This window comes from Lagopus leucura, unplaced genomic scaffold (genome assembly GCF_019238085.1).
Source record: "Lagopus leucura isolate 7727_CA_CO unplaced genomic scaffold, USGS_WTPT01 Super-Scaffold_1, whole genome shotgun sequence".
Classification (NCBI taxonomy): domain Eukaryota; kingdom Metazoa; phylum Chordata; class Aves; order Galliformes; family Phasianidae; genus Lagopus; species Lagopus leucura.
Genome location: NW_024962250.1, coordinates 12,029,071 through 12,055,810, shown reverse-complemented (window position 1 = coordinate 12,055,810; position 26,740 = coordinate 12,029,071). Strand labels below are relative to the sequence as shown.

Below are 26,740 nucleotides of genomic sequence, written 5' to 3'. Positions count from 1 at the left end.
CGAGGCGGGACGGCGCACGCGCAGTGGGGTTGGCGGCTGGGCGCACGCCGAGGCGGCAGCGGGGGCAGCGCAGGAGGCAGGGTCGCGAGCGCGGAGCTCAGAGCGCGGAGCGGGACCCTCGGCCGTCGCCAGGTAACGGCCGCTCTGCCGGCGCCGCGCGGCCTCTGCTCGCGCCCTACGACCGGACCGCGCCGGCTCGGGAGTGGTGCGGTGTGGCCGAGGCCGGGCCCTGCCACTTGGGCGCGGACGGGGCGAGTGGAACCGGCGGCGCCCCGCGTGGCCCGGCCTGGTGGCTGTGGGCTCCCCAGGCGTCTCCCGTCGCCGCGTTGCTGGACGTGACCCCTTCCGCCTCCCCGCGGCTTTCGCCGGCGGTCGCGTCGGCCACGCTGCGGCTGAGGGAGGAGGCCAGCTAGAAGTCGGTCTTGTTTCGCCGGCTCCTGCTCCAGCCTGTGCGGCCGGGCGGGATTACAGCTTAGCTTCACCGTTTCCAGCGGCGTGGGAAGATCGTAGAGTCATAGAATCATAGAATCATCGAGTGGTTTGGGACCTTTACGATCGCGATCACCTAGTTCCAATCCCCTGCTATAGGCAGAGACGCCTCCCTCTTGACCAGGATGCTCACGGCCCGTCCAGCCTGGCCTTGAAAGCCTCCAGGGAGGGGAGAGTGTTTTCAGCGTACGGGGCCAAGCGCTGGTGCTGGTGTCTGAGGAGAGAAACAAACGCACAGCGATCTGTCTTTGGTCTGTTTTTGCTTACTGCGTTTGATGGGCTAGAGAAGTGAACTGTAAAACATGGGTTTTAAGCTTAGCGGTGTTTTTTTTCAGGTCTCAGATTAGGTGGAGTTACATGAAAGCTCCAGCATTTCTGTAGCTTCTCTGCTAGGTTGCATCCCCTTTCTGAACATTAAAAAAACAAACAAACAAAAAAAAAAAACAATGAAGTCTTCTGTATTATGTGGCTGTGTTTTATGTAGCGCTTGGCATTATCATCCTGAAGTTCCAGAGCAGTGCTGCGACATGCTGATGTAACAAACCTGGAGGAAGTGTGTGTTTGAGTCAGCCTTGTGAGCTCCTGCTCCTAAAGCATTCTTAAATTTCTGGATTAAACTTTCAGGCGTAGACAAAAGGAGTGAAGCTAACTCTGGTTAGCAGAGATGGGCATTGCTGCCCTCATCAGGGAAGTGAAGCAGGTTAAGCAACTTATGTTTTTTTCCTCCTGGTTATCTATATGTTAGGTTTTCTTTTGTGTTTCTTTTTTTCTTTTTAATCATTTTTAAAGCCTGTTCTGTTTAGTGCTTTATTCACATCAGGCTACTTCTACCTTCTGTTCTAATTCTTTCCTTTATTTCTTCAGAAAGCTGACAGATGGCCTCAGGAGTAGTTCCTGCAAGATTGTTCCAGCCATCTTGCTGAGTTTAGAAAACCATCTTCTAGTGTCTCTTTCTGCTCAGTAGTGGAGAAACTTTGCTCTACCTCTTACTTTCATAGCCTTTCACATGCTGTCTAACAGTATTTATAGAAATACCTGTTAGCACTGTGGGTTTCTTCTCTCCCATGTCCTCCTGTTGCTGAAGCCTATTTTCCAACTTTAATTTTATCTTATGAACTGGATGAATGTAAGAGTGCAGTGCCTTCTTTTCACCACTTGAAGTCGCTTCTGTATCGGACCGCAACATGGATAATAAAATCTGGGTAGCAAACTTCTACTTTCTTGAAGTATATATCTTATATATATATCTTGAATAGAAAAAGAAAGTTAGAAAAAGGTTTTGCTCATTTTAAAATATCAATTAATCTATAGCTTATCTGTTAAAACCAAACTGTATGCTACATAAGCCTTATCCTAGTTTGCTCTTTCTAGTGTTAGTGTTCCTCTCTATCCTCATTGGTCTCTGCTGCTTTTTAACACTTATATAGGAGAAGGCAGTGATGTACTCTGAAATGTCATCCTTGTTTCTTTCTGTTCACATTCCAGAATGCCAGCACTAAGCTGTAGGTTCTACCAGCATAAGTTTCCAGAGGTGGAAGATGTAGTGATGGTCAATGTTCGATCCATTGCTGAAATGGGTGCTTACGTCAGCCTGCTAGAATACAACAACATCGAAGGCATGATCCTTCTCAGTGAGCTGTCCAGAAGACGTATTCGTTCCATAAACAAACTCATCCGCATCGGAAGGAACGAATGTGTCGTGGTCATAAGAGTTGACAAAGAGAAAGGTACCTGGGGATACTCTGGGCTATATCAGGATTGAATTCAAAAAGAGAAGTGCGGACAAACTGGGCTGCTTAAATATGAGTAGTTTTGCCAGGAGTTCTTTGTGTGAGGCACTTAAGCTAAGTAGACCATCATCCTTGCCATCTGATGTTTATGACCATTTTTCCCTTTGGTAATTGGGTTAATGAAGGTCAGTCACGTCACCAAAGATTTGCTTAAGTGGGTACTCGCCAGCTCAGTATTTGGTCAACAAACTGTAGTGGAGTTTCTTTTTGATATCCGTGCAGATTTTAAGTCCTGACTGAAGAGAGAAAGGTCATCTAACGTAGTGGTAGAATGTAATGCTTGCAGTCTGTCCTGTGCCGCAATAAGTGTCTTGAATCTTGCCTATAAAATAGATCATATGTATGTAATTATTACATGCATTCTATAGAAAGTCACAAATTGAGATTGTGTGGACTCTTTCTGTGCTCTGAATATTTGAATCTTTGACTTTAAAGGGTTTTTTTAATATATATTTTCTGTTTAGGGCATGGTTTTTGAACTTGGTTCTTTGCATGCTAGCGTGGTTTTTACCAAACCTGTGTTCAGTGACAGAGAAAGGGGATCACACATTGATGAAATACGAGGCAAATTTTTTTGAGTTGGGAGAGAAATTATTCTTAAGGCACAAGCCTACAAGAATACAGTAGAATAGTTTCTCTCTTGTAAGCACTTACAGTTGGAAGAATAAGTTGATACCTTAATTTGGATTATGACTTGGTCAAAATCATTAAGCTTCAGTTTTGTTACTTTCTTTAGCAACTGATAGGGATAGTGCAGGCAGTGGGCAAGTCTTGAGCCAGAGCATTTGTTACACCTTTCACATGAAGCAATTGCACTTGGTTTGTGCAGTGTCTGACAATTCCAAAATGGTTTTTCCCTGGTAGGTTATATTGACCTGTCAAAAAGAAGAGTTTCTCCAGAGGAGGCAATCAAATGCGAAGACAAATTCACAAAATCAAAGACTGTAAGTTGCTTTTCTGTGTTCTGGCACTCTATGCTGCTGTCTTCTTTCCTGAATGATGAAAGTACTTAGATGTAACATAGCATAAGAAATAAAGTCCTATTCTCATTTATTAGGCATACTCTGATTGTCATTTCCCGTGTAATATATAACCAGTCTGCCTCAGTGCTGTAGAAAACTGATTATTAGGTAATCAATAGATCAAGTGAGGTGACAGTTGAAAATCTGTATTAAAAGGATGGTACTTAAATGCTAGAAATCCAGAAGCATATCCTACTTTAATGCGTCAGGCAAATTTTATTGGAGAAGGATGCAGATAGTTAAAGACATTGCATCTCACTCTTACTGCTCTGTGGTCATAGGTTTCTGAAAGTAATGCTTACTGTTATTTATTAATTTGATTCTGATTTTTTTAATGTACAAGTATACTGAGTCTTTAACAACCTGATAATACTTCATTTGTCAGTTTCTGTGGGATAATTATTTTGACTTTGTAATTGCACAGCAGAAGTTTAGATTAATAAAGTGGTTTTGATGTTTTGTGGGCATGTAGAACTCCATAATTAATTGTTAAATATAGGGAAAGAGTATTTTGCAACATCATGCAGTATTTAGAGTCCAAACACTTGAATCATTGATATTTTTTACAGTGTTTTTATCAACTATTTGGGGACTGGGTTGTCGTCTGCAGAACTCAGGTTTATGCTGCACAAACTGAGTAGGAGTTGGTCGTTATGTGAGAGTGGATAAGTGAGAGGGAGGATGATTTCATCTTGGGGTTTTTTTTAACATCCCTTTCGTGTTCAAGGTGTACAGCATTCTTCGCCACGTTGCTGAGGTGTTGGAGTACACGAAGGATGAGCAGCTTGAGAGTCTGTTCCAGAGGACTGCCTGGGTATTTGATGACAAGTACAAAAGACCGGGATACGGTGCTTATGATGCATTCAAGCATGCAGTCTCGTAAGAATGTTTTTTCTGTCTGTAGAGATTTATTTCATAATGACAAGGAATTATTTTCTGAAATAGATACATCTTTATTTTTTTAAAGGGTCAATCAGTTGAGAAGAATTTACTGCTTGAGTACACTTATTGATTTTTGATCTCAGTCTTCCAGTTGCTTAGTGCAGTTATCTCTCTCACTACTTTGTTCAAGTTTCCAATGCTCTTGAGAAAGAAGACTCGAGTTGTTTTCTTTTTTATCTCTTTGAAAATCCAATTTTGCCTAAGTTACTCTTCTAAAAGCAGTAACAGAATTTGATATGGATGAATATTGAAGCACTCACTGAAGAATGTTTTTAAGAGAAACAGATTATTACAAACACTGAGGAGATTTATATGGCAGATGAGCCTGTGATGTTTCTAGTAGAAGCAACAGCACTAATACTGGTTTCTCTGTCAGAATTTCTGTTCTTAGACTGCATCAGGTGTTCTTGTCATATATAGTTCTATCTGAAGAGATTTCAGCTCGCTGCTCATTTGTTTGTCACCGGCTGAACTTTTTCTTTATAAATGCAACAGCTTGGTTTGTTAGTTCCTTGCACATCCAAACTGAAAGAGTGAAAATAGGATGAGTTTAGAGATGGAATTACAAACAGAAGAGTTGGAAACAGTGATTCTAAGGGAGTATGCACCAAGATTACTTGTTGTTGATATTTTTTATTTGTGATACTTTAATTTACTTTCAGAATGAAGTCATTTGGTTTCCCTCTAAAGATTCTGTAATAAAATTGGCAACAAAATAAATTTTTCGATAAGCACTTCTAGTGCTTGTATCAGCGTAACACTAGATGGCAGTGATAAGATGGTAGAAAATCATATTGAGTCAAAGAAGCAGGGCATTTGGCAGTATTTTTCATTAGCTTAAAATCATTTTTTCTTCTTTTAGATAAGAGAACACAGCTATAGGCCTTAGAGGAGCTGCTTTTTTATTTTCTAATTTCAGAGATATTTGGGATAAAACTAATATGGCAGTAAAGAGAAATGACAGCTTGTGAAAAAAATGTATCCTTTCTTTAGCTGTGAATGTAGCCAGCAGATAGATCTGTCTGTGATCCAGTTACTGTTTAAAATTATTAAATATGTTACTTTGTAGAAAGATGGGAATCTTTCTTTTGTATGAAAACTCAAAAAACCTCAGGTTCATTGTGAGTTTATCTTCACATTGGAGGAAACATAAATGGCAAGCAGTTAGATGTGTTTCTCATTCCATATATAGTGTACAAGGCAGAAGATGTTACTGTTTTTTTGGTTGTTTCATTTCTTAGACAGAGGAAAGAAGCAGGTTGAGTAAACTGTCTGCTTTAAGTGCTTCCATGATAAAATACACTGTAAACAATTTTTCTTCCAGTATTTCGGCGTAAATAAGAGGTTTGTGTGTTCTGTTTGCTAATAGATCCACGTGATTCTGTGTAAGAATATTGAAATAACGTCAGAGGTTCATGTTGTGTCATATCTCACTTCAGTACAACTCCTGTACTGTTTCTTGTCTTGGCTCAGAGATCCTGCCATCCTGGACAGCCTAGATCTCACAGAGGAAGAGAGGCGTGTATTGATTGACAATATTAACAGACGTCTGACTCCTCAAGCAGTGAAAATCCGAGCTGGTGAGTTCTTTCCAGATCGTTACTGAATAGATTTTTGACACTGGAAGTAGGCTGTATCTTGGAAACTATAAACTCATTTCAGACTAGTGGCTTGTGGTGCTGAATTTTGAGAGAAGCTGATCTTTTAGAATTAAGCTGTGTTCATTGACAAGTGATAGCAGAATGTCTGTATGGATCCTGACTCAAAGTCCAAGCTGGTTTGGCTTTCCCACTGCTCCCACTCTCCACGTGCAGATTCCTTGGGACACAAAGTAGTTCTAGTATATGCTATCATGTTGCACTGGCACACCAAATACTTAAATATCTTTTTATGGATTCAGTAATATCAATATTTTTTTCTCATTATTGAAAGTGTTAAATTCTTTTGTTCCCTGTTAGGGTGGTTGATCTCCGTCAGCATGGCTAGGTCAAATGTCCTGTCCAATTATCCATAAACAGAGACTATTAGGTCTGACTTTGTTCCAGTTGTATTTCTTGCTGGTTGAGTGCAAACCACTCAGCTGGACATGTTAGTTTAAGTCAAGCCTGTGTGTAATGTATTCATAAAGTCTGAGCATCTTTGTCTCAGAAGCTCAGTGTTGGTGCAGAACAAGTATGCAGCTCCAGTCTACTTAAGAAGATGCTGTAAAACTGTAGATCTGGTTATACAGCTAACCAAGCAGCTTAAAAGCATATTTGCCATTAAAGATGTAGTCAGTGAGCAGTGTTGTGTTTTTAACTGCATTCAGAAATTGTCTTTGCTCTGCAAGTGTACACTGAAGAGCAGTAACACTGATTGCTGTGGAGCGAAGAAAAGATATTCCGTATCCATGTGACAGTCAAGCTAAAGAGGGGAGCACAGAAAACAAAATCATGAAAATTCTACCTATTATTTTAGATCACCAAGAGTGAACAGAAACTTCAACTATGTGAGTAGGATTTGATTGCCATGAAGAATGGAATTGCTATCATAAACAACACTTGATTTAGCTTTGAAAATAAAGTGCGTATGGAGGGCACGTTCACATACTTTCTTCATCTTGCCTGTTTTGTTCTGATGGTCTGAGTTCATTTGTAATTCAAGCATACAAATTTTCGTTGGATTACAGTCTCATCCTGAGGCTGGCTGGGGTGTTTTCCTGGGAATATGTTTGGGATAGCTGAAAATTAGGGTGTTACTTTCAGTCACCTGGGAGGGAGATCAGCTCCTCTGTAGAAGTAACCTCTTGCACCATTGCTACATAGATTTAAAAAAGAAAAACAAAAATCTTTTAAAACTAATTAGGAAATTATAGATGTGACCACACAAGCCTAGGCCTTCATTTCATTTCCAAATGTTTAGAAAAAGCTGCAGTAGCTATTATTTTTAACTGTATCTTAATATGACTTATCTTCAAAATAGTAAGACACCTCTGTGTTTGTCAGGTGATGTGTTATTGTAGCTGTTGACAGACTTCTGTGAATTTGTGGCTGTGCACTTTCTCGAGTTTTTATTTTCCTGGTACATCTTTTGTTTTCTTCAGTATCTGTTCCTTGATCTCTCCATGTTAAATGTATCATTGTTCTTGAAGAACAATTAAATGCATCACTATTATCCTGTTGAATTTATTGGGCAGGGAGTGAGTGAATATGGGTGCATAATTTCATATCTAGGATTTTCAAAGCACAATGTAAAATGTTCTAATCTAAAGAATTTAAGACATCTACATCAACTTACAAGCCAAGAAGTTGAAACATTTCCTCTACTTTGGAAGATACTGAAGGTATCATTGTGAATAAACATTGGTTGCTAAGAAACTTCATCAAAGTTCAGGTTAAAAAAAAAAAAAAAAAAAGTTTTAAGTTTCTACAGCTTCTGATAGCTTTACAGTTTTTTTTTAATTGCTATTAATCTGTTCTAGATATCGAGGTTGCATGTTATGGTTATGAAGGCATAGATGCAGTGAAAGAAGCTCTGAGAGCAGGATTGAACTGTTCCACAGAGAACATGCCCATTAAAGTAAGTGTCTGTCTTAACCATGAAATCCAAAGCAAAGTTTTCAGTACTGTGCAGTTGTCACAGTCACGTAGCTGAGGGAAGCCGTGTCCTTGCTTCCTAGTTCTCCTGTCTAGCACATGCACAAGACTTCCTTTCTGCTGTGTGATCCCAGTTGTTCCTGTGACTGTGCTGTGGCTTTTCAAGTTCATTCCAAGTTCAAGAAGCTGTTTTTATTCTCTTCAATTAATTAATGTCTACTATTTGCATACTACATACTTACTGTTCCTTTATATAGCCTTATAGCAGGTAGGGAGCAAAAAACTTTCTTTTCAGAAACAAGGCTTTGTAAGAAAAGGAATATTTTGTCCACATGTGTTTGGTAGAAGGGCTGCTCGTACCTAGGTATAAACTTTCCACTCCAAACACTGTAGGTTATTCAGTGTGTTACTACTGAGTGTTTTGAAAAGTCTTACAAATGCTTGAAAATATTTTCTTACAATGATTTTTTTATAACAAAAGAAACAATGTACTCATCCAGTTGTCTTCATAAAAAAAAGAAAATAAAAAACAAAGAACACCTACTGGTTGTCACAATCTTCTAATTGAAAAATCAGTGGTAGACTGCTTTAGTGGTGTGGGAGTTGGTATTCTCAACGTTATTTGTCTGAATGAGCATAATATGTAGGAATAATTGGTTTTTGTACTAGGAATTAGACAGTCTGTGGTTTTTTGTGTGTGCTATTTTTTTCCAAGTTACACATGCTTTCAGAAACAGCTTTTCTAATGAGAAAACATTTATTTTCTTCTACTGAGCGTGTTTTACTGTTGTTTATTTGGTTTTCTTTTCCTCCCTATGATGTGCAACAGATCAATCTGATAGCTCCTCCTCGGTATGTGATGACTACTACAACACTGGAGAGAACTGAAGGACTCTCTGTTCTGAATCAAGCCATGGCTGTCATTAAAGAGAAAATTGAGGAGAAGAGAGGAGTCTTCAACGTGCAGATGGAGGTGAGAACACTTTGCATTCTAGAATGTAACTGATTTACTGCATAATATTTTGCAAGTAGAGTAAGATCTGTAGCACTAGGAGGAGTTTGAGCAAAAGGCATTAGGGAACTTGGAAGAAAAAATGAAGCATAAAGTTCAGTATTCCTGAAATAATCGAATGACCAGAAATTCTATGCTTCTTCTGTTTTATTAAACAATCTCTGGATACACATTTTATTTCTTGATCTAGGATCAGAATCACCAACCATAAATTTCTTTTCCTTCTCAATCTGCAGACAGTGCTTTTTAATTGTTTTTCCTGTGTGTTTTTTTTTTTTGTTGTTGTTTTTTTCAGCCTAAAGTTGTTACTGACACAGATGAGACTGAGCTTGCAAGGCAGTTGGAAAGACTGGAGAGGGAGAATGCTGAAGTAGATGGAGATGATGATGCTGAGGAAATGGAAGCAAAAACTGAAGATTAAATACTCTGGGATATTTAGAAGAGAAAGCATATGAAAAATTGGAGACCCCATTGCAAACACTCTGGACTAAATGTTTCCAGTATTGAAAGCTTCAAATGCAAATACTTGAAGTATGTTACTGGTTTTAAAAGACCAATAAAGCATCTCCTACGTAACATTTGATGCAGCAACTTACAAATTGAATCCTTCAAAAGAAAGGTGCCAAGTCATATTCCAGACACAAATCTCAAGACCAGAGGGAAGCTGCAGCTCCAAGTTTAACACTTACATACATAACAATTCCAGATTGGTGATTGCAGCTCAATTAATGATGTCTTCTGTAAGCACGAAAACCACACAGGTTTAACAGTTCTATGCAGGATGTGTTTGAGAAATATCCAATAAAGTTCTGGGCTATGTAACCTGAAGCTTCTTTTTTTTTTCCTTTATCTTTTGTTAAATTGCCTGGAGAGCTATCATCAGTTGGTGATTCCACTGTAACGATGAAAAGGGAATGCTGAAAAGGGCTTCCTTGTTTAAAATCAAAGGCAAGAAGTAGTGGAATCGTTTTGTTTTGTTTTTTACAGCTTTGTTGATGTAGATTTCTTTCTCGGAGTATTTTTCTTCTGCGTTTAGGTACTCAGATCTTACAGCTTCAATAAGTATAGCTGATAACAGAAATATAGTTACTTTGTTCCTGTATGTGAATATAGCAGGAGCTTTAATGAGTTTATTCATACTTCAAAATAGATAGTGCTGTATTCTGAGCTAACTGTTGCATGACCTTCCAAGTCCGTGTATGCTAAATCTAGTTTACACTAGGCTGAACTGTTTATCTCCTCAAAAGAGGAGAAACAAGATGGGCTTTCCATGCAGTGGGGAAAAAACCTCCAGTTTGCCCTTGACTGTGGGAATTGAGGGGACAGTTCTTCTTAAAAATGAAACTTGTTCAAATTGCTGATTTTTTTCATGTATTTATTTTTTTTTCATAGTTGTATCCTATACTGCACATTGTTTTTCCTCCTTTTGTGCTGTTTCAGGAGTAAATGCACGAGAAAATGCATTTTAGATGTTAGGACAGCCTTGTCATAGTTTGAAGTTGTATTCTATGTATCTGATAACTTTCTGGTTTTCTTCCTCAATTCACTAGAATAGTGAATAGACTAGAATAGTGAATTGACCTCTGTTACTCACAGCACATGAGTACTCTGACAAAAGAACAGAGTATTTAAGAAGTGAAATATCTTCCTGTGATCTGTATACCGAGGTAATGCTGTGAAAAATCACATTGCAAATGAGCCAGCCTTACTTGTAATAGTGTTAGCAAGGGATTACATTTAGTGTTGCCTTTAGGAGCTATTTTGCTGTGTTAATGGGTGAGCATCATTTCTGCCAGTAACTGACTGGATGTGTTGCAGTAGCTGGAAGGAGGAGCTCTGACGTGGCTGATGTAGGGCTGTTAGCAAGGTACCTGAGGCAGCACTGAGAGCACAGCTTCATTCTACTGCGTTGGTTTGCATGTCGGTGCCTTGGGTAGTTGAGTTGAGGATCCTTAGCACTTGTTTCCTTCTGTCTCGGCCAGTCTGTTTGGCGTGTCTGTGTGTTTGCCTGCCAAGCACTTTGGTAAGTGTTGTGGGCTTTGTGTGTGAAAATCTTTGTATAACGTGAAGTCACGTGTTCCTGTTGTTCATTAGCAGCTATGCTGCCTGCTAAACTGTCAGTGTAGGACCAAAGTCTTTGCTACAGTGCTCATGTAGTCAACTGAAGGGGAAGGTATGATGTAACTGTAGTTTCAGATGTGAGGATCTCAGCTTGATTTTCATATATCAAAAAAGTTTTGTAAGTTTGGCAACTTGAAAATAATTTTACTTACAGAATCCTTTAAGGAGTCATTAATACAAAGAAACACAAATGTTAGATGGGATCAAGCACACCATCTAGTAATGCAGTCCTTTATCCTGTTTCTCATTAGAGGAAGTAGGAGGCTGCTAACGGAGGAGTGTCCAGCTTTCTTGGGATGGTTGTATTTTGGTTGGCTCTCAATAGAGTGAAAATTCCTTGCTTTATTCTTGTTGGATTCTGGCCTTCATTATTTTTCAGATGCAGTGGAACTGGCATATTGTTCTTTGTAGCCAGATCTGTGTTTAATTTCTCATAGATTTTTGTGGTCCAGAGAACAGACAGCTAACAGCTGTTTCAAAACACGGCCACATTTATACAGTTAATTTACAAATGCTCTTGCATCAGAATACTCATGAAAATCTACCATCTTCCACTTCCATCTAGAAATGTTTCTTTTTTTTTTCCCACTTTATTTCATCCTTAATCCACTCAAGCAACTAAAGATGTAGTGGCATCCTACACCAGGGAGCAAAGTCTCAGCATTTTAAGAAACTGTTTGGGAAAATCTCAAGTATGTAATCCACCAATGTGACGCTGTTCACATTGTAATATGCAATGGGAGCTATAGAGCATGCAGTGGGAGAAGTCCTTCCATTGGGTTCTCCTCGTCCTTTGCTTGTTGGGAGACTAAACGGGAGGCACCAGTAATAAAATAAAGCAATCTGTGTTTACCTTCAATCGTGAGCCTGTGATCCTGAAGCTGCAGACAGCCGTTCATGGTCATCCTAATGCAAACTCTATAGGATACGATGTATTTTGTGGTCACTTGGAATGGAAAAAATTATCTGCCACTCAAAATACTATGCTGACACATGGAAAGCACTGTTTGGATGGATCTGAGGAAGCAAATAGTCCTTATTGAAAATCATTTCAAGTTCTGCCACAGGCTTAGTTTTTTATAGCTTTCTAGATTTATATGGTTCAAAGCTCGTCCTTTTCTCCTGAGAGACTTAAATGCTTGAACTTGCCTTCCCAGCACGTGCCTCAGTATGACAGGCACATGCTATAGTGTGATCTACTGACCCATTTCACAGAGTGTGACCCTTTTCCTACAAAGCTGAGAGATCTGTTATTACTCAGCCTCAGGGAGCAATCTATCTCAGGGACAGTTGGTTAGCCTTACATAACCTCTACAGAATGGGGAGGGTTGCGTACGTGCGTATTACAAATATCCCAAGTATCAAAGAAGTACTTCTAAGTGTTAGAGTAAGCAAAGGCTCCCGTTTATCAAAACTGCTCCCGTTTATCAAAACGATATGGATCCTGTTGCTTGGTGACCAGCCGGGGCGGGGGGGGGATTTTACTTCACCATTCTTCGTCAATTTGACAATAGAATTCATTGTTAGTGGTAATTTTGCTGAGATATATCTGTAGGGCTGCGGGTGGTCTGCATGCTGGAAAAAAGAAGTGCTCGCTCAGAACTTGAACCAAGGCTGATTATTGTGTAATTCTGAGATCACTGTCTGAGCCAGAGCAATCTGCAAGCTCCTGCCTGTCCTCACCAGTATGGAATTACTTTCCCCACCTGGTTATGGGCTGCCTGCAGTAACAAGCTGAACAATGTGAAGGCAAACCTCAAGTACAGTGTGCTGGAACATGGTATTCCTGGGGCCTGTTACATAAAGCATGCTGGTCTGGGAAACAAATGCGATATCAGTATGTTGTTTCTACCTTGATTCAATGCTGCTTTTCCTTGACTCAGCGATGGTAGCATCTTCAAGTGCCCGCTTGGATGAATAGTGCATATACTTTCTGTTACTGCCTGAAGCTTAACAGCTGTGGGACAGTGCAGATGTGTAGAGGGTTAACTTTAATTCTGATATACAGAGAATTTAGTGACATGATGTTATTCACTGCTTTTCTGCTGACTACATCAGTTTTATTCCCAAGATTCTGCTGAATGCAACGCTTTTGTGTATGCACCTGTGCATGTGGATACGGGTTGTTCTTAAAGAAAAAAAAATAGTTCAGTTCCTCTGTGCTTAAAGGCCAAAAAAACAAACAAGCAATTTTCTTTATGAAAATTTACACTGATATATTTGAAAACACCACATACCTGCAAGTGAAACTGATCCTCTGCGTGTCCTGTTAAGTTCACTGCATTTGCTTCAAGCAGTCTGAAGAGCAAACTGGGATCTGGCCTACACAGTGGCAAACAGAGTATGGAAGGATCTGCTCACTTCAGGGTGGGTTCCTGCTTTTGAGATCTCAGTCAGCGTTCTTTTTGCTTATATGGGATTTTTGGTTTTTAACTTTGATTAGCAGTCAGTTTCCCACTGTAATTCTCATGATTTATGCAGGGCCGTTGTTTGGGTGGTCTCCAATACGTTATCATGATTAACACCTTCGTTGGTATCTCCTTTTTCCTTCCTTGGCAGAAATGTAATAAAAAAATAAGATAATGACTTGCTTGGTCCATTTCCTGCATGCATGAAAGTGTGACCAGCAGTCTGAGCAGAGTGCAAACACAACAGAGCTGCTTGAGAGAATGTGGCTGACTGAAGAACTCTATTTTTATTCTCTTTTTCTTTTTTTTTTTTTTGTTTAATGCATAGCAACGGGTGCTCTGTTATGCTTTGTTGTGCAGTGCGTCATGCTTCTTATCACAGTCTGTACCTTTATCTGCATTCATCACCTCCATTTGGCTACGAGTCAGGAAATGCTCACGGTACAGCAGACTGTACGCTGCAGCTGTCTGAGATACTGTTATACTGTTACTCATTTTGACTGACTTCATCAGGACCGATCAAACATGTTTGTCGTGTCTGGGGTTTTAAAAAATGAAATAATGCTCAGGCACAAAAAGGCACTGTTTCAGAGGTTTTCCAGAGTTTCGAGAGGTCACTGCACAATGTTTGCCAATCAAACTGTTGTTCTGAAAACCCAAGCAATTGCTTCCACAGCAGTTCAGGTTGTTAAGTTGAAGTACACCCGTATTCCTAACTACGCCTACATGTCCAGCGACCATTGAAAGCAGGGCTGGCTTTAGGAGACTTTGGGGCTTCTTCAGTAAAATAAATTTGTCATAGCAGTTTATTTAGGTTTGTAAAGTTCTCCTTGTGCTCGCTGTACCTGGTACACTTGGGGTGCTCTGATCTATAGCAGCCTTGAAGATACACTTATTAGATGAGGCACTTAATTCCATGGAATAGCTTTGTCTGAAATGTTGAGGTGCAGTTCTATGGTGCTGCTTCTCCCCCCATGCGGTCCCCGTGTCTCACCTCATTTGCCGTTGTGAAGCTGCTGCCTGTGTTGGCTTACTCACCGCAGGGTGGTTTTTTATTGCTCTGAATTCAGTGAAATTCCTTTGAGATCCTTTTCAGACCTCCCTTTGTTTCGCTCCCCAGAGGGCAGGTAATGCACCAGAGCCAGCTCAATGTTTAACTAACATCTCATAGGTGGGAAGAAAGTGAGAAAGAAGGGATGGGAGCATACGTCACAGTGGAGGAGGAGGATCACGGAGAAAAATGAGCTCTCCTCAGCTCCAGGCGTGCAGAGGAACGGGCTGCCAGGGCCTGGGTGCTTCAAGGCAGGACGAAGATCTGCTCTTTGTGGACCGTGATGGAGGAGACCACTGGAGTCCTGAAGGAGGGCTTCCTTGTCAAGCGGGTAGGTGCTGTGACCTTCTTTGCGCTGTTCCCTCCATAGGGAAAAGCAGCCTCTGAAGGGCCTGTTGGTGTGGGTTTGAGGGCTCCCCTAGGCTCCTATAGGGGAGCTGCAGGACCCGCAGGCCCTGACTGCCCTCCTGCGAGTTCTTTGTGCTAGGTTAGACCAGAGGGGAGGGAGCTATCAGCATGGCTCAGTTATCAGAAAATTGGGCACACCTCTGCAAAGAGCACACAGAAATATTGCCTGGCAAAGGCTACGTGGCAGCAGGGAAGTGGCCATGGGAAGGCTGGACAGAGGCGTTGGACAGTCTCCTCACACAGCTTGTGCCTTCTTTAGCGGGCGCTGAGCAGTGTTTGCTGTTCTGTATGGGAGGACGGGGAACAGAATGTCCTTTTTTAAGAGGATGAGAGCAATATGAATATAGGAATGCGTCCTAAGCAGCTACTTTCTTCTACAACTCCAAGTTCCAGTGTAAGAGATGAGAAAACAACTGGACAGTGTGACAGGTCAGAACCGAGTCAGCCATGGCAGGGACACCAGGGGGCACTAAGCAGCCTTCAGAACAAAGGCTCAGTGACTAATACGGTCTTTGCACAATCCAAGTGCAATTCAAAGGTTTGTTCAAAGCTTTGCCACGCCTTAGGAAATGCTTTTCTGCACTACGTGTCAGCACTTCTGGTGCTAACACGATGGTAATCCTTGCCAGGATCTGTGCTGCTGGGACTGCTGCGGGCCACGTGCGGCCTGAGCTGCTCCTCAATACCCCTTCCATGGAGCAGGAGGAGCAATCCCAGCTCCTACTCTTGTGTCCAAGCTATGGTCATGCTCTGTGGCTCTTACATGGCTATTGGATTTGGGATGGGAAAGAAAGGCACTGTATCTGTGAGAGGAACAGGGCATTGTCAGTATGCTGAGCTGAAACTACCAGAAGTCTGTGAAATTGGATAGGAAAGAGACCAGAGAGAGAATGAATAAGGGAAACTGAGGAGGGAACAAGAATGGGAAGAGATTTGGAGAAAAATAAGAAAAAAAGGGATGTGATCAGGTAAGGGAAGAAGATTTCTTAAGGAGAATGGAGTTGATACAAGGAGAAAGGCTCGATGAGTTAAAAATGACTGAATTAAGTATTGTAATGTTCTGTACTTCCAAAGTAAAATATGTGAGAGTCAGATGAGGTTAAAGAAAAAGAGAAATACCACCTCCTGAAAAAGAGGAAATCTCCAGAAAGGAAAGAGTGATAAAAAAGGAAAGACAGCCAAGGGTATTTGCAACAGGTGAGAAAGACTATGAAGAAGGTGAAGGGAAGAACAAAACCAAGCTGGATAGTCTGTGTTTAATATAGACTCAAAAGCATTAGATCTAATGTGCTTTGGATTTTAGAGACTTGTTAAGCTTCCTTTATTGGAAATTGCTGAGCTTCTCTTTCACTCATAGCAAGTTAAAGGGGTCTGATTCCTGTCACAACCGGACCTTGCATATTCCTTCCTCCTAGCAGTGCCTACTTCTCCCAGCCTCAGAGCTTCCTATGCCCGGCACTTTGCCTGCAGTCCAGGATGCTCCCTCACTCACAGAAAGGCAGCCAGCTGCTGGCTGGGCCTGACCCGCAGAGAGAACTGAGCCTGCCGGTACCCCACCTCACTCATCATGCTCTCCTATGTACTTGCACAAAAGGCAGCTGGGGGCTACTTACAGTAAGGAAAAAGGAGGTATTTTATTCTGTACAACCTAGAATGCATCTGACAGCAGCCTTCACTCAGTCTTTTGCCAGTAAAGAGAAAAACTCCTTTGCAGGAAATGGTAGCACAGGCAGTGTTTCAGCCCAGGAGGCTGAGGTAGGCAGCCTCCCAGTAGCAACATGAAGGGATGCAAGGACCAGGCAAGTCACATTTCTACACTCACTCTGTGATTTTGTGTAGATTGAGCTGTGTTATTTCGTTACTAAATATATGTATTTTAGGGAGAACAGGACTCACAACAACTTCTCATGGTTCTTTTCAGTTTGTTGTTGATTTATGGTATTTCACAAAAAAGAAGGAAAAAAACATTTTTCCGATGCTTGTGTTAATATGTGGATTTATTTCCCTCTAGGGACATATTGTTCATAACTGGAAAGTAAGATGGTTCGTTCTGCTACAGGATAAGCTGCTGTATTATAAACTTGAAGGAGGCAAGAAGGAGTCTTCTCCAAAGGGCAGGATCCTTTTGGATGGCTGCACTATTACTTGTCCATGTCTGGAATACGAGAACAGACCGGTATGGCTGGAAACATGTATCCCTCCTCCATGACACTCTCTTTCCAATTTCTCCCTTACCTTTCCCCTCCTCTTGATTTCTTTCACTGTTGCAACCATATCACTGAGGTATGTATTTCCAGGAGTAGGTGCAGCCAAAAGCAAACAGCCATTTGCAATGTAACCAGGACTAGAAATTAACTCTTTCCTTGTGTCTTTGTCATCCCTTCTGCTCAAATCTGGGGAACATTCATCAAAACAAAGTCTCTCCCATGCACACTGGAACAAATGCATCAACCTAAGAGTGTGCAAACAGTGGACATAAGCAGCTCAACAAAACCTGAGGAGGACTGGGAAAAAGTGGCAGCTCATCACCTCAGTAATTGCCCTAAACCCAGCTGTCTCCATGGAGTGCTCCTGGCCATTTCAGATTCCGTTTTCCACTCACTGGGACTTCAGTGCTGTGGAAAGTTTCCAGCAGAAAGGCTGTGGAAGGGAAAGTGCCTCCCGTGTTTCTCTGCTCACCAGTGGGTGACACAGACCTCTCCAGAGCGGGGCCAGAAGGAAATGGCTCTGTAAATTGTTTGCTATTTCAGCCTTTCTCATGGCAGAATGATCCTAGAGAGAGCCTGTAGTTGCTCAGAAAGCAGAGATCTGGATGTGAAGGCTCTGGGGTCAACAGAATGCTGCTATGTACTCTGGAATCTGGGTGATGTGTTCTCTTCCAAACTTGTGCTCCATGCATGAAAACCATGCTTGTAACTGAAAACTCAGGGCTTTAGGGGGAAAAAAAGTTCTCTCTCCCCAAAACAGAGCTGTGCCCAGCATCCTTCAGGTCAATAGTTTCTTGCTACTACCCAGCTGGGATGCCGTAACACACCAATTTCTTTTACTCGGACTGGTGGTGAAAGAAGCAAAATGCAAGTGAAGAACAAAAGCTAAACATTGTTACTGCTTTGCACTTCTCTCTTTGCAGTTACTTATCAAACTAAAGACAAAAACCAACACAGACTATTTCCTTGAATGTTGCTCTAGAGAAGAGCGAGACTCTTGGGCTTTGGACATCACTGGAGCTATTCATGCTGGTCACCCAGTACAGGTGCAAGAGCTTCACAGAATGAAGAACTCTTTCAAACTGCTAGAGAACATCAGCCTCCAGTAAGTGTTCATGGTTTCTTCTTCCATTGTTGCTGTACTCTGCAAAGCACCTGAGCCGCTGGATGGGATGGTGAAGGGAAACTTCTCTCAGCACAGATCTGCTCCTTCGTCACCAGGAGTGTCTACATCGGCTGCTCCCTCTGGGTTTGCACACACTATAGCTGAGGCATGGGAGTGCACTTTTTCCTGACCCTGATTTTTGGATGTATGGAGGTTCTGCACAGGCATGTCACTGCTGGCTTGAGGGCTACTCAGCTGCAGAGATATTCACGCTGGGGTGATCTGTTATCTTGGAAGTTGTAATGTCACAGAAAGACCGAGAGACAACTTTGTACATGCCATGGTGGTAAGCTTACAGAGCTGACAGCCACCAGAATCCAGGCTAGGATTTTTAGGGTACACCATATTAAACAAGAGTTTCTATTAGGGTATAGAAAACTGGCATTAATTTAATTTAATTTGTGTTGAGAAAGTATATGAAATCTGGCTCAGTTTGAAGTGTTTTAAAATGAAGGACACATTATAAGGCATCCTGCTTAGTGTTCTGCATTGGGAGAATAAAGTTTTGCTACACCACACTTAGCACTAAGGGTCAGAGAGGTATGTAGGTTGTTTCACAGCTTTGTGCTGGTAATCTTCAGGGCAGCCTAAGCACAGACAGAAGCATGTGACAATTTCTGCCCGTCTTTCTACTTATGCAACTTTGTCCTATGTACTGTTTTACAGCCACATAGTGGATAAAATGCGTGACAGCAGTACTGGAATTAAGCTGACCCTCAATGTGGAACAAGGCAATAGATACAAAGAGACCTTCACAGGTATGCCTGCTGCCTCACCTCTGACATGTTGCAGGGACAAGGGAGACATGGCACTGCTTTCGTGGTGGGATCAGTTATGGCCCAGTTGAAGGTACTGAAGCAGCTGAATTGTCCAACATCTCTTTTCTCTTGCTCATTGGATATATGGAAGCACAGCACACAGAGGACCCCTCACTTTTGTCACCCCTACCCTTCCCTGACAGCCTTTGTGACGATCCCGAAGTGTTTCAGCAAAGGAAGGCTTGTAAGGCAGAAGACCATTTATCTGCATTTGGAAGAGCGTGTTCCCTTGGTCTGAGAGCTGCCTTTCTCCCCGCAGGTTCCGCTCTGGTGGACTGGCTCATCTCCAACAGCTTTGCTGTGTCTCGGTTTGAGGCCGTCACCCTGGCCTCCATGCTGATGGAGGAGAACTTCACCAAGCCCGTGGGGGCACGCAGCACCGGGGCCACGCGCTACAGTGACCTCTCTGAGCAGTTCCTCGATGACTCCACCGCACTGTACATGTTTGTAAGTGATGGGCTGCCAAGTGGCAGCTCCTCTGCCCTTTGTCATGTGCTTGATCTGAGGCAGCGGTAAAGGGGACGTGCACAGCATGCACCCGTAGGCAAAATATGCAGGTGTGAAAATAAACAGAAGCAGAAACTTCAGGCTTTCAGACATTTAGTACTGGAACTTTTGCTGGAAACAAACAACTGCAGGGATACAGAGAGATCTACAAATCAAGTAATTTGGTATTAAAAAAGGTGTAGAGCAGAATTTGCTTGGGAAATAGTAGCTAAAAGTAGATAAAATGCAGAATCTTGTACTTAAGAGTGTATTTAGATGAAAAACAAACATGAAACCATCTATTCTGTGCTTGCAGGCTGAGACTGGTAAGAAAATGCTCAATTCCAAGGAAGAGCTACAATTTAACATCTCCGAATTAAGTGGCACAATTGTGAAGCAAGGATACTTAGTGAAACAGGTAAATATAGTCTTTGAACTATCACTTGGAAGCAAGAAAAAGGACAGCTGGTACAGCTCAGTGGAGAATGAATGTTACAGGAGCACAGCCGTGGAGTTGTGTCCCGCAGAGTGGATCTTGCCTACCATCATGAAGTGGAGAGTATCTGGTTATAAATATATAAGTTATGGAACTTGCTGCTCTGGCAGGATTAATTGGATATTCCGTACGTGCTGAGTATATACTGAAAGGCACAAAGCAACAATCAAGAGTCCCACACAAATTCCACCAGAGCTGTTACAGTCACACCAAGTGGATTCACTGTTCCTCTGGTTTAACCCATCCTGTGGGGATTTTCCAAGCAGCCACAGTATTCTGAGGACCATGACTGAATTCCAAAGCTGAGCAATTTGATTTTAGCATGAAGTGGACATTAACTTACGAGCAGTCACTCAGACACACAGATGCTCTAGAGGGGGTGAGTCCTATTTTTTTTCCAGGCACAATTACCTGTCCGTGGTAATTGCTTATGTGATCCCACACTTAGAGGTGAGCAAGATGAGGACCAATCCCTCTGGTTCACGGCAGAACACAGCCAGCCACAGAGGGATCCCCACCTGCACTGCACAGTCACATCAAATTTGAAGTTAAGAGCAGAGCTGTTATGTAATCTCTTGGTCCTTTCACTCTTCTTTCTCAATTCTCAGCACAAGAAAGGAATAAGAAAACATTAAAGAGGAATATGAATAAGGAGCAAGAAGGAGGTTAAGCAGAAAACCCTGGGAGTTATTAAGATGTCAAAAAAGCTTTTTTCTCTGTTGGCTGCAAAACATCTGTTTTTCAGCACCCTATTAAGGCTGCCCAAACAGCCTGCAGGAAAATGGCCATTGCAGGTTGTATGTCCTGTCAGTAACAATAATTCTTCCATTTTGTAGGGACACAAGAGGAAAAACTGGAAGGTGAGGAAATTTGTTCTGAGAGCTGATCCTGCTTTCCTGCACTACTATGACCCCACCAAGGTATGTGAGCGGGGAGCTGATACCCTCAGAAATCCTCTTGCAGACCTAAATATCATAATGAAAATACAACACAATTATGTTGTAAATATTTCTCTCTCCCAGATCTCCTCCTGGATTCTTCTGTTGATTTCCTGAGGAATAAGGCCTCACTGGCCTTACCTTTGGAGTTGCCCCTGTATGATTCTCTGTCCCTGCGTCTCCTGCCTACCTTTTCTCCATTGAGATTCCTTTTCCTTAGATGTAGGGCAGCAACCCTGGGGTTACTCTTTTGCTGTACACACAGTCTGTGACAATGCTCCTGCAGGGATTCTTCCTGGGCTGTAGTCTTTTTGGACTGGCATTCCATCACTTGAGAGCAACACTGGGATTTTCTCTGTTCTTTTTATATCCTTGAATAGGGTTCCCTTGATCTCAAGGTATTTACAAGAATTTCTGCCACTCAGATTTAAATTTGCTCAAGGTATAGGAAAGTTTATTACTTTATCTTCATGGATGTTACATCCATGTTACATGGAAGAGAGAGAGTGAGCTAGAAAGGCATGTGGATCCATCAGTCCCAGTCACACAGGGTACCACAAAGCCCATCAGAATACTAAGATGAACATGTACAGGAATGTTCTATGTGATTTATAAAGGAAACAAATGGAGTAACAGTTTTAGATTTTATGGATCTGGTTCACCTTTCCCCCCCCCCCCCCCCCCCCCCTCCCTGTTCTTTTGATGTGTGTGGGGGGGTGTTTTTTATTTCTTCTGGTTGCTTTTTTTTCTTGTCATTCATTTGTTTGGTTACATTGCAACTTGCCCTTACAATGCTATACAATCAGACTGCAGAGTCTGAAGTTCAGGCATAAGATCCTTTCATCTTACAAAGGAAAACAGATTTTTTTCCATACAAGCTCAGTGAAAAGCTGCAAGCTAAAAACTTGCAGATATTTTTTGTTTGTTTTAATATGGGTTGTTACTGATAAAACTGCCTAAGTTTGAAATGTGATTGTTTACCCGCCTTTAGTGCTTTTAAATTAGTCTCCACCATTCTCAGCTGTAGCAGAGAAATGTCTGAGGCTGAAACAAAATAGCAATGCACCGAATTACATGTTCTGATTTTTGTGACTTGAACATTTTATATCCAGAAAGACCAGTGTTGCATCCCTACCTCCATAAAATAATTGGTGTACTCTGGGAAATGATTCTAATTACGGTACTTTGCAGCTCAGTCTCACCTCCTTTGTGTTGTGCTTGTTTTTGTTTGTGTTTTTGTTTGTTTGATTAATTATTATCAGGAAGAGAACAGACCAGTAGGTGGATTTTCTCTACGTGGCTGTCTTGTCTCCGCTCTGGAGGACAATGGAGTCCCAGCAGGTAAAGAGTGAGCCCCTAGACTTTGCTACATATGTGCTTATGTGATAGCATTACAGTCGCTGGGAGTGGTCTGTTGTTTGGCTGGCTGTACAAACACGGGCTAGCCTTTCTCCTCCCCTTGCAAGGGAGAGAAACTGTGCCATCAGGAGTCCCCACACTGCTGGGCTGGGCAGAGGGGATGTTGTTTGCTTTGGTTTGGTTTAGTTTTAATTGTTTCTGCATATCTTGAGTGTTCCTTTTTTAATGAACTTTTCTTATTGAGGTGATGCATGAGAGAGCTCAAGGAACGCATTATTATTCCAGAGTTAACAGCTAAAGAGGAAATGCCTTTTTGGATGTTACGGAACTCAAAATCTTGAGAAAATCCCTGATGCTGTCTTTTTTTTTTTTTTTTTTAATGTCCTCTCATTTGGATCTGCTCGAATCCAGATTTAGAAGAGACAGAATGGCCTTAGCTGTCTTATCTGTAATGAAATGGAGAGATCTGACACCTTAATTCGCTAAATTAAAATTCTTCCATATCAGGAATTTTCACCTGCTGCAAAGCTGTTCTCTGTGCACTTTCCTAACCTGTCACTTTTTTTTTTTCTCTGTAGGCGTGAAGGGCAATGTGCAAGGCAACCTCTTCAAAATAATCACCAAGAAAGACATTCATTATTATATCCAGGCCAGCTCCAAGGCAGAGCGAACAGAATGGATTGAGGCAATCAAACCACTCACATGAATAAGATGGACTCCATGCCAAAGAATGTCACATTTGTGACATTCTGGGAGTGATGGTTGTTTGTTTTTTTTTCCTTAGACATTATATTTTTGTTATGTGTGTTGTCATAGCACCTGGCAATTCCTGACAGATCAGAATCCCAGGTGGCTAGGATCACACAGATCTGGAAGAATTTATGGTCTAACCAAGAGACAAAGAACAACAAGTGATTACAAATAAATCACACTTTACAAGGACTTTACATCTTTCAAGATGGAAGAAAAAGAATCTCTTGTCTGAGTATTCAGTCTACGTGTGACAGATTCAGACTGTGCTTTATTCTAAAGCAAAAAATGTCTTGCTCCTTTCTCCTTTATAAAGGGGCTTATAAACTTAACTAGTTCAGACAGACTGAATCAAGGTAAATGAACTGAGTCACAGTCATGAAAGACCCTGGTGTCTGAGTCTGTCTTTCTTGATACACCGTGATAAAACCTTGCTCAAGCTTAGCTCTGGAATCATTAAACATACATCACAAAAAAAAAGTTCAGTGCATTTGATTCTCTTGTGCTCTTTAGATACCATGTTTCTCAGAGATCAGTAGGAATAAGTGAAAACAATGGTTTCATAGACCTTAAACTTACAGTACTATGGAAAGTGAGAAACAGTCCGTAGTGGCAGAGTAGAACTGAATATATGAGATGATTGAAACATCCAACCGAACTGCTGATATGCTATTTTTATAAGATTTCTGCTATCTGAGTAGCTGTATCTGACAGATTCCGCAGAGTCACTAAATCACTCTAAAGACAGAACGCTATAGATCATCCCTAAAGTCACAAAGTCTCTATCCACAAAACCACCTCTTTCTTATTGGTATATTTATTATAATAGCCATATATTTGGGATTCTTTTCTAAACCTACAGCAATGAAATAGCAGCACAGCATACGCATGCATTCAAATATTTACAAAAGCTGGTAAAGAAGTTTGCTAGCAAAGACAGTTTTAATCATATGCAAAAATGGATGACACAGTTTCAGCTACAGATACAATTACATAGGGCTGGTCCAGAGAAGGCTGTGAAATCCACAGCTGTTGAAACCTTTCAGTTCCTGAGAACTCTACCTGCAACAGATAGGGATGGTGCTAAGGCATCTACTACTGTGTACTGTGAAACACATATAGATTTGTGCTGACTGATCGGACATTCCTGAGCAAGCAGTTCCCTTCTGATAACATGAGCCTTGTTGGGAGCCTCCAGACTCTCTTATTGACTTCCAAAGATATTTCCCACTTCTCCTTTCTTAATCCCACTGCTTGCCCGCCACTCAATTCTAGTCACTAACAAGACTAACAGCCGCCACAAAAGACTGGGCTCCATTAGCTGGCTTACCTGAGGGGTTAGGGAACCAAGAGGATATGAGACACTGCCTAGCATCAATAGTATTCTAATCTGGGAGACCAAGAAAGTATTTCAGTATAGGTCTTCTGACTTAGCTGGACCAGCCATATCTCTGCAATTTTTGAACACGGATGAGAAAAAAAAAAGTGTATTTCATCAGCAAATGAGAAAAGACAGTTCCCGTTCTCCAACATCAATGAGGAGAAAAAGATAAAACATCTCTCAGACAGAAGAAAGTGCATTTGTTTCCGTCCCCTGGTAATATTATGAACTCTTTTTTTTAAGCCACTTTGGTAAGCTTGACATCACCTGTGATCTGCAAAGCTTTCACCAGGTTCAGGGGCTGAATGCGGTGAGTGAAGTCACAGAGCTGTCGTCCATCTAGCAAGACCTTTATTTGCTGATGTTCACATAAGAGCTCCATCTGCAATGGCAAAGGACAGGGGAGGGTGCTAGAGGTTGGCAGCTGAGCTTATTTCACCAGTGTGAACTTAGAACCCCTGTGTAATAGGTATGGTGAAGCACAAAGTCTACCAGCTCCTCTGAAATGCCTCTAATAAATAATGTACTCTATGCTGAAATAATACAGTAAAACTCTTTATAAAGAGCTCTTTCAGTAGAACTAGAGGAATAAATGAATCTCTCCTGCAAGGGCTTGAACTGTTGCTCTGTGCCATATGAGAATATATCAGTGTTGTTAACCCAGCAATTTCAGTAGTTAGTCATACAGCTCTCAGCCCTTCTCCCCTCCACCCTATTTATAGTACTCCCAAAATTACCTTAAATGTGTCCCCTGCTATAAATGGGAAGTAGGGTATATTCTTCTCTTCTATCCCCCACTTCCCATCAATTCGTGCATTTCGTGTGATGGACTTCTCGCTAAAGTTAACTGTGAATATCATCCCAACATCTTTGTTTGCATCCACTGGATCACAGAGCAGAGTCACTGAAAAGCTGGAAAACAATTAAATGGCAGTGTAAAAGGGAGTGTGGAGCACAGCAGACATTAACTGTTTAATTCTTGAAAGATGGGACTGCTAAAGAGACTGCTCACAGGCTTAGAAGCTGCAGAAAAGGCTGAGAGTAGGCCATGCTTTCTTTCTCCTTCAGTTTCTAGAAGGACAATAATAAGTTCTGATTTTGTCTTCTGTCTCTTGTGAGTGAAGTAAAACAAGTATTGGTGAATGACTGAATTCCAACACTTCCCCAGTAGAAGTGCTGGAATTGATTGCCAAATATGAAAAAAAAAAAAAAAAAAGTAATGATAGCATAGTTGCTGTCATCTAGATTAAACAAAGCAATGCACATTCACTCCCTGTGCCAAAACTGCTATTTTTCAAGTGGTTTTGATTTCAGACGCCAGCAGACAGACTAGATACGGGTCCTGTGTTGAACCTGTTCCTAGGAGAGAAATGTCATTTGTTCACCCCCTCTAGTTCATGTTAGATAAAGGCAAGGAGTAGAAAATGGTGGTAGAGCAGTCAGAAAGTTCTAACAGTGAATTGTTGCTCCACTTTCTCATCTCAACCTAGGGGCAGGAAAATTAAACAGAGATATAAACTGTGAATCTGTATTACTTCCTTCCTTCCAAAGACACAAAAAAAATCTTTTGAATTTAATACAGATAAGAGTATATGACATGGATGACTTCTCCATCAGCCTCTTTACCTACCTCTTGGGGTTGGAAGGTACCATTCCTATGACAGTGAGTCTCATGGCAGGTCTCAGTCCGCCTTTAATTTCACCAACATACTGCTCCACCTACAGGGAAGAGGGGAAACGAGATGCAGTTGGTCACCTCTGATAGTTTTATTGTATTTTTATACGTAAAAGGGGATTTGGGTGGAACTGCATTTTCCCCATTCACTCTAGTTGCAAACTCCTCTGGCAAACCAGAGCTACATGTACTTGTTTCAAGTAATTCTCTGGCTGCTTCAAGGATCATTGGAGAAACTAATAGAGGCACTGGTTGGCAAGGAAAACTAAGATAGACCTTGCAAAATAAAGTAATGGGGGCATTTGGAGTATTATGCTGTAGCATGTAATCACTCTGTGTACATCGCAGTCGGAGAGAAGCTGCTGTGAAACACAAGTGTTATTAGCAGTTTGCGTAACACTGATAATTTTCCAAGCCAATGCACAACAGACACTCTTACAGATAACAATGCATTTCGTTATTCCGGTGTTCCAAAGAAAAAGTTCATTTTCTTCTAGAAGACTTGCACAATATATGTATGATTTAGTAGTTTGGCTATCAGAACCACTACATTTGCATGGAAACACATGGGCTTCCATTCAAGTGTACATTGCCACGGGTATTTCATACATGTTTTCAGATTCAGATGATTGGAAAATATGTCCAGT

The 26,740-nt window shown here is 41.5% G+C and overlaps 3 protein-coding genes across 3 annotated transcripts in view; 2 read left to right on the top strand and 1 right to left on the bottom strand.

Moving 5' to 3' along the window:
• Positions 1–36: 36 nt before the first annotated feature.
• On the top strand, positions 37–9,658 carry EIF2S1 (eukaryotic translation initiation factor 2 subunit alpha). Its single transcript, XM_042870447.1, has 8 exons — positions 37–132; positions 1,975–2,216; positions 3,144–3,223; positions 4,029–4,180; positions 5,717–5,823; positions 7,704–7,801; positions 8,648–8,791; positions 9,126–9,658. Exons 2-8 carry the CDS (start codon positions 1,976–1,978, stop codon positions 9,249–9,251), a joined length of 948 nt encoding a protein of 315 aa, XP_042726381.1. The 5' UTR covers positions 37–132; position 1,975; the 3' UTR covers positions 9,252–9,658.
• A 4,913-nt stretch (positions 9,659–14,571) lies between these two features.
• On the top strand, positions 14,572–23,496 carry PLEK2 (pleckstrin 2). Its single transcript, XM_042872848.1, has 9 exons — positions 14,572–14,741; positions 16,830–16,994; positions 17,949–18,130; positions 18,857–18,948; positions 19,268–19,455; positions 19,811–19,912; positions 20,827–20,910; positions 22,191–22,269; positions 22,866–23,496. The coding sequence occupies exons 1-9, from the start codon at positions 14,694–14,696 to the stop codon at positions 22,991–22,993; spliced, it is 1,068 nt and encodes a 355-aa protein (XP_042728782.1). The 5' UTR covers positions 14,572–14,693; the 3' UTR covers positions 22,994–23,496.
• Positions 23,497–23,960: 464 nt separating this feature from the next.
• Positions 23,961–26,740, bottom strand: part of LOC122177621 (galectin-related protein A-like) — a 3,819-nt gene continuing 1,039 nt past the window's right edge. The window contains exons 2-4 of the mRNA XM_042867202.1: positions 26,049–26,137; positions 25,156–25,330; positions 23,961–24,800 (exon numbers count right to left, since the gene is read on the bottom strand). Coding sequence (XP_042723136.1) covers positions 24,657–24,800; positions 25,156–25,330; positions 26,049–26,137 — 408 coding nt within the window. The 3' untranslated portion in view covers positions 23,961–24,656. The remainder of the gene's footprint in view (positions 24,801–25,155; positions 25,331–26,048; positions 26,138–26,740) is intronic.